The sequence below is a fragment of the Myodes glareolus genome, chromosome 4, assembly GCF_982192425.1.
Source record: "Myodes glareolus chromosome 4, mMyoGla1.1, whole genome shotgun sequence".
NCBI lineage: Eukaryota > Metazoa > Chordata > Mammalia > Rodentia > Cricetidae > Myodes > Myodes glareolus.
The window spans coordinates 89,827,566-89,834,932 of record NC_142029.1 but is presented as its reverse complement, the minus strand read 5'-3'; the positions used below and the strand labels follow the sequence as shown (position 1 = coordinate 89,834,932).

At 41.7% G+C, this 7,367-nt stretch overlaps 1 protein-coding gene across 1 annotated transcript; it reads left to right on the top strand.

The window, feature by feature from the left end:
* Positions 1 to 4,881: 4,881 nt before the first annotated feature.
* Positions 4,882 to 6,289, top strand: LOC148122383 (prostate and testis expressed protein 14-like). The gene is made up of 3 exons (XM_087905089.1): positions 4,882 to 4,942; positions 5,604 to 5,717; positions 6,165 to 6,289. Exons 1-3 carry the CDS (start codon positions 4,882 to 4,884, stop codon positions 6,287 to 6,289), a joined length of 300 nt encoding a protein of 99 aa, XP_087761215.1.
* Positions 6,290 to 7,367: the final 1,078 nt, after the last annotated feature.

The following is a 7,367-nucleotide window of genomic DNA, read 5'->3' as shown; positions in this document are numbered from 1 at the left end:
TATATTGTATAGTCTGCCTATAATGACACTTTCATTGTTTCTTTCCAATGTGTATCCCTATGGTTTTCTTTAACTGTATTATTGATCTAAATAGAACTTAAAGTACTATATTGAATAGATATGGATTTTTAAAGAGATAAGCTTATTTCAGAACCTTCTTTTTAGTCCTAGCCTCTAAATACAAACTGTCTAAAAAAATTCTTAGTTCCATCAACTGTAGAAGGTGTCAAGATAGTGACTGATTATACGGTAGGGCAAGATATATTTTAGGGAAATACTTGATGCTATAGATAGACAGCAGGAGAGCAAGAACTCTGAAGAAAGTTCGGGCATACATGACAGAGTCGAGGACATTTTTATAAGTTTCAGAAACAGCTGGAAGTTTCTGTGCCAAGTTGGTGATGAGCAATGGACAGTATCACTGTAATCAGGCTGTCTCTGATGCTGTGGGAGGAAGGAATGAGTGTCAGTCTGGGGTCCACGTGCAGTATCACCTATGAGGGTGCAGAGAGACAGAGCTACAGATTTGATTTGAACAACAGCTGATGTTGGATCTAGCACATTGGGACTTCTAGTTATCCTAGTCTGAAGACCTCAAGTAATGGGATCCAGTGGGCCCAGTGCTTCAGCCATCACAGTGGGATCTGTGACCTTCTCTCTGGCCACACCTTTGCAAAAAGGAAACATCCAGAGAAAGATTCTGGTTCCCAATCTGGGGAAATACTGCCCTATATTTGAGGAATTTAGTCTAGTTGCTTTCATAATACATTTCAGAAGCGGAAAAGTATGGAATCCTTTGTATCGATATATATAGGGAAAGAAGAAAACCACAAACTCTCATTTTGAGTTTGTTCTGGGAGGTAATCTAGAAAGTTAAGTCTCCCAGGAAGCTTGCTGGCAATGCCTTTTCAGAGGAGGGAGTGCATTTAAGGAATCTGTGGGTAGCAAGATAGATCTGTCCTAAAGCCGATATGGTGCGTACTATTGTAATGGAAACAATGTCACAAGGTTCCATGGTAATTCTTTACCAGACACAAATTTATAGAAACTGTAGGAAAAGATATACAGTGTGGAATGACCAGGTTATCAGAGAAAGAATGAATGAAAGAGAGAATGAGAGAATTGGTCTCTTGGTCTCATATCAATTGCCTGTTCTGTAGTATGGTATTTGACTAGAAAATAAATTAGTTAGCTTCTCACTTATTATTTTTTATTTAAATTTATTTTCTATGTCCTCTCCCATGTGTGAGAGGTGTCGTGATTTATGTGTGGGGGAAAGCACGTATTCCACAACTTGCATGTGGAGGTCGGAGGATGATCTCAGGTGTTGGTCCTCACGTTCCTCTTTGTTTGAGGCATGCTCTCTAATTGTTCACCACAGAGTACACCAGGCTAGACACCCATGAAAGATTCTCCTCTCTCCATCTCTCATCTTTACAGAGAATTACAGAATTACAAATGCTTGTGCTGCCATGTTCAGATGAAGTGGGTTCTGGGGACCAAACCTGAGTACTTCACACTTTGGTTTCAAGCCTTTCTGAGCTATCTCCCCAGGCTTTGGATCAGCTTCTCTGTGCAACAAGTCTACTCTATGATACAAAGGACTTTTTGGTCATTATTTATTCACTTGATTAGAATTTTTTGATGCCTAAAATCATAAAAGTTGTAACTAAGACATACCAGGATAGAGATCATTTTTTAAATGCCACCAGGCTGGCAGAAACATGACACATAAATCATAGGTTTTATTGTATTTACAATTAAACAAATCAACTTTAGTATCTACTGGAAAGCCTTAGCAATTAGTATAAAGATGAATATAGTGAAACATCTCTGCTGTAGCGGGTCTCCCAAACAAAACTGATATAAAGAATTCACTATATAATTGAGTGGCATGTAAGTATTAATGCATAAAAATCTCACTTATTTTTTATATGCTACATTTTATAACATTACATGTTCTTTCGTGAGTCTACTTATTTGGGGAGAGGTGTCTGTGGGCATTTGTAAATAGATTCCACATTTTCAGAGAATAAATTATGAGTCACTTAATCGGACTCCAAGCAGTCAGAGTCTGAACCTAGTTGTTGGTAGTCATTTTGCCTTTTACTTTTGATTTTTTTTGTCTCTATATTTTACCCCTGTAAAACTGGTGATGGGACAAAGGTCTTATGTTTTTTGATAGTGAATTCCAGCTGAGGAGGTACATCTGATGGCTCATGTTGGTACTGATCTGCCATGGTGTCACAGGGCTGTAAACCTAAATTCCTTGACCTGCATTTTGCAAAGGAAGAGAGTGTATCATGGGGTGTGGAAAGTCAGAAGATGCTGGAAACAGAAGATGAAGACATACCAAATAATGAAAAACAAGAATAAAAGACTATGGGAGCTAAGAGAACTCAACTAATTTGAAAAAGCTTCCTAGGGATGGAGTCACCCAGGAGGTCTATATTAGTCAGGGTTCTCTATTGGAACAGAACTTAGAGAATGGGGACTTATTAAAGTGGCTTATAGGATGTGGTCCAAGTAGTCCAACAATGTCTGTCTTGATGTGGGTTGTCCTTTTGTATTTTGGATAATGATTACAGCTGTTTCAGTCAATGGCTTAGTAGAGTAAATCCAGACAGGAAATCTGAACAGAAACAGAGAGGGTAGTTGGAGTCTAGGGATATGCCATGTAGCCACCAAAGGAGAAAGATACCAGAACATGACCATTAAGTCACAGCCTCGAGGCAATACATAGATTAATAGAAATGGGTTAATTTAAGATGCAAGAGTTGAGTAAGACTACACCTAAGTAATTGGCCAAACAGTTTTGTAACTAATACAGTTTCTGTGTGATTATTTGTGTCTTGGTGACCTGAAAACAAAAATGCAGTCTCAGGTTACACTGTCTACTAACAGAAGGTCTAAGAATCCAGTCTCAGGTTACACTGTCTACTAACAGAAGGTCTAAGAATCCAGTCTCAGTTTATACTGTCTACTAACAGAAGGTCTAAGGATCCAGTAGTTATCAGTGCATGATGTTGGATATCCCAGCTGGTCTTCAGTTTACTCTGGGTTTCCAAAGAAGTAGACTCTAGTGCCAGTGAAAGAATGGATTCGCCAGTGAGAGTGAGGGCAATCAGGCAAAGAACAATGGCCTCTTTCTTTTACTTCATTTATATAGGCTGCCCCAGATGGGGTAGCCAAGATTGAAGATGAAACTTCCCACCTTATAAGATCAGGAGTAAAATCAGGCCTTCCCACTTCAAATGATTTAATTACCAAAAATCCTCACAGGTGTACCCAATCTCTGGTTATTTAGTTATTTCCAGATATAGTCAAGTCGATAACCAACAATAGCTATCAAAGGATCTATATCAAATTTTATTTCACCCCATAATAGTTTGATACTGTCTGACTTTGGGGAGTTTTTCCTCTGCCTCTCCTGAAGTAGTGGCCTTGAAATAACAAGTGACATTGAGGAGGACACATGTGCTCCAAGTGCCTGCAGAAAAGATGTGTATGTTTGAAGGACTATTCTGCCAGGGAGAAGACACACTGTCTTCCCTGTCTTTACAATGGGTGTGTAAGCAATTGTGGAAGCTCCAACTTGGGAATGAGGAGAAGGCAGGTTCTGCTTCCTTCTCCAGATCATTGGTGCTTTGGTCCAAGAGTGTGGAGGGAACAGAATTAGGGTACATGGTTCTGGTGGCTGTGGGTCTGACTGAGACAGCCCTCCAGGAGATCACTTCAGTGAATCAGCTCAGATTTATTCCAGAGCATAGGAAGCATATAGGATTGGGGAGCCTGGGGACAAACCCTAATTCTCATTAAGTGGCATGCTCTGATCACAGGCTTCGTATGTGGCAGTGGGGCCCTATAGCAAAGCTCCTGCCATAAGTCTTAGTTACCACGTATGCAGCTGGGCTGGCTTCTAGCAGGAAATGGCACCTTGGGTCACCCTAGAGATAAGTCAGGAATCTGGGCTTAAAGACCGCTTTAAGATATAGTCAGTCCTTCAGGAGCCCATAGATGTTCTCCAGATAAGGGCGGGTTAAGCTCAGGAAGTGTCACTGGGAATGGGGATGGAGTCCCAATAGCTTGAGATTGTAAAAAGCCACCAGACAATGATAGACCGTGACCTCTGGTCAGTGAGGCCTTCCAGCAAAGTTTCCCATCCTTATGGTTCTAGGTAAGCACAGTTTATTTCTGTCTACGAACCTTTTCGGGAGGTTTTTAGAAATCACAAATGATCTCTGTGTACTTTTGGCTTCATCAGTGGTGTTTTAAGTTTCCTGACTCCATCAGTGGGACAGGGAAAGCAGACCCAGAATGAAAGTTTGTATTCCTACCTCACTATCCTTCCATGAACCTATAGTTTTTCTTCTCCTTCTATCTGACCCCCAGGTAGATAACGCACTCTGCAAGGAAGATGAGCCCCAATCTGCAATTTGGGTTTTAGTGATTTATTGAGCAATTAATTATATTCCACTCAAAAAGAGTCAGGGAATTTAAAATCTGGATGTAGAAGCTAAAGGTAACAGTTTCCTTCTATGTGCGGATGTAAGCCTAGGGTGTGTAGCTCCCTGTAGGCTCCTCAGCCTCCCAGTCTCAAAGTTCCTATGTTATCACTATTCATCCCTAATTGATAGTTAGTGAAATACATACATGGACAAGAATGCAGAAGGACCAGAACCATGGGGTAGCGGTGTGAAAATGAGCAGGCATAATAAAGCACATAGGATCCCTGCTTCCCTCAGGCTATCTGCTCAGTCCACTGTCTTGGGATCCCATTGGCATCCCCTTCTAGCCTGAGCTCTTATATAAGCAAGCACTGCTGAGGCTAGGCCTTGAGTCGAGCTCACTGCTGCTCTCTTACCCTGGGATCCCACTGCCATGGGAAAGCACTTCCTGATGCTCCTGCTGGGCCTCTCCCTAGTGGTGGGCTTCCTGCAAGGTGAGATCCTGGCAGATGGAAGGGGACATTGCTGGTGGGCAGAGATACTGTGGAAGGGCATTGGGTTTGGGAGACCAGGAATAAGATCTAAGACCTGACTTCTTTTATACATGGACCCCACAGCCTTCATATGCATTTCCTCTCCTCTCCATCCTCCCTTCCCTCTGTGGTACACAGTATGGGCTTCTCTTCTTCCTCCTCCTCTTTGTCGTGCCTCTACTCCTGGTGTCCTTTCTTTGGTTGTTTAGTTCACCTCTTCGTTCTTAGCAAACATTCTCATTTCCTCAAATTACCTGTGTATAGGCCTAAAATTGTATTGGAAATGATGTCAGGAAGGTTTATGACAGGATGAAGATAAGAAAGTGATGAGAGTTCTTGTCTGCTCATAGGAGGTAGACTCAAGCTCCCTACGCCAGAGCTTTGATCTTCCTCCTCACAAACCAATCCATTTACAATACCTGAAGTGGATAAACTTGGCTCTTTTCAAATCATTCCTAGGGTCTATGGTCATGGGCTACCCTTTAGAGGTTAGTTCCTCCTACATCCGCTCTTTCCTTTAACTGTTTCATTTTCATTGATGATAGCAATAGGCTTTGTTCCTTGCCTGATGCTTGATGGGGTGCTCTGAATGAACCTCTTATATTTGGTTTTGTCTCTTCAGCTCTGACATGCTTGCAGTGTGACATGCTAAACTCTGATGGAGAGTGTGAGAAAGGAGAGAGCAAGTGTGAGGCTAAAGACGACCAGGAATGTGGCATACTGGTAGTGTCTAAAGGTATGTCAATACTCGGAGGTCTTGGGTGACCTTGTTTGCTGCTCAGGGATGAATCAGCCCTCTTTACACTCCTGAGGACAGAGCAGAGACTGTGGAAGGCTGTGTTTCTATGTAAATTCAGAAGAAGGCTTCTATCTTTACATTTGGTACTGGTTGTCAACCTTTCTTTGCCAGACGAAGATACATTTTTGAGTAGGATCTCTGCATGGTCTTTATAGCGTTCTGGAAAACATATTCAGGGTTGTGAGGATTTGAACTGAAAAATTCCAGTGAGTAATTTGGGAATGGAAGGCATGTTTGCAAGCCAGATTACAGGTTGATAGGTGATAACTATAATCACCTCAGTGTGGCTGGCATACTGTTCACTGGGGAGCCTAATTCTCTTCATTTCTGAGACTCTGATTTTACAGATAGTTAGGGCTAATCATTGTTATTTTTCTTGTACAGGTAATGAGATCCTCTTTGGGCAACAGGATTGCTCTTCTCATTGCTTAAATAATACTTTCACCAATCATGGCCTCACACTGGACTTTACATGTTGCAACGACCAATCTTTGTGTAATGAGTTTTAGAGGCTGGGCCGTTCCTTGCCCAGTTCTGCTGCAGGTGAGTCCTTATTCCTTCCCTGTGCTCTCAAGGCTCATGACCCTGACCCATCTGTTCCCTGGACTGCCCAAGTCCTGACACCTGCCTGGATCAGCATCAGCTGTTGATGTGTCGATAGTTCAGTTGGGAATAGAGCAATGCTCTCTGCTCCCCATCTCTCAACTGCTTCTGCCTTTCAGATTCTCTTTTCCTTCCTTTTCTTCATCCATCCTTCCATCACTAATGGATATTTGCCAAACTTTCCCCTATTCACATCACCTTTGTTTTTATGAACAGTGGTTTAATATTAGCAAATATCACAGAGCTCACATCCCATTGTGAATCTTCAGGTTAGTGGTGCCTCTTCTGCCACGGTTCTAGCAGACATTAGTTTCAGTATCTCACTCCATTCTTGTCCACTGAATGGAAGTCATATGCTATCCGGTTTCTCACTGCTGTGACCTGAGTCAAACAATATAATGGAGCAATGATCAAGTTTAGTTCATGATTTTAGAAATTTTCATCATTTTGGACAGGATGTAGAGGATCAGAGCAACTCATGTCATGACATGTAGGATTCATAGCTGAGCAGAGTAGGTAGGGACCAGGACAGGATACACCCTCAAAGCCCACGGTCCTTTTTTTCTCCATTTCAGTCTGTAACTCTTTTATAATGTGCCCAAAATTTGAATGTGTTTATGGCTTCGATAGATTAATTGGGTCAGAGACTTCATATCCTAACCATGTCTAGAAATGTGATTGATACACCAAGAGCAGTGTTCGAGGAATCTCCTAGATATTCTTGATACACTCAAGTTCACAATTAAGATTAAGTCTTCACATGGGCTGTAGTCACATCAACACCACAGCATCCAAGTCTAGTTTGTGTATGCATGGAACGGCAGACTTGTTTAGCTTATTTCATAGTAAACTAAGTAAATTTGAAGTTGATGTTGTTTGCATCATAATTTTGTATTTTTCTAGCACATTGCACAGACAGTGCTGTCCAAGGAAACATGACTAGGAATCCCATCCCAACCTGCAAAGACACAGCTTGTTTACCTG

Excerpts from the sequence above, each read along its gene's own strand:
- LOC148122383 (XM_087905089.1), top strand. The coding sequence starts at position 4,882 with ATGGGAAAGCACTTCCTGATGCTCCTGCTGGGCCTCTCCCTAGTGGTG. Across the intron at positions 4,943-5,603 it reads AGTGGTGGGCTTCCTGCAAG|CTCTGACATGCTTGCAGTGT; the intron begins GTGAGATCCTGG and ends TTGTCTCTTCAG. Across the intron at positions 5,718-6,164 it reads CATACTGGTAGTGTCTAAAG|GTAATGAGATCCTCTTTGGG; the intron begins GTATGTCAATAC and ends TTTCTTGTACAG.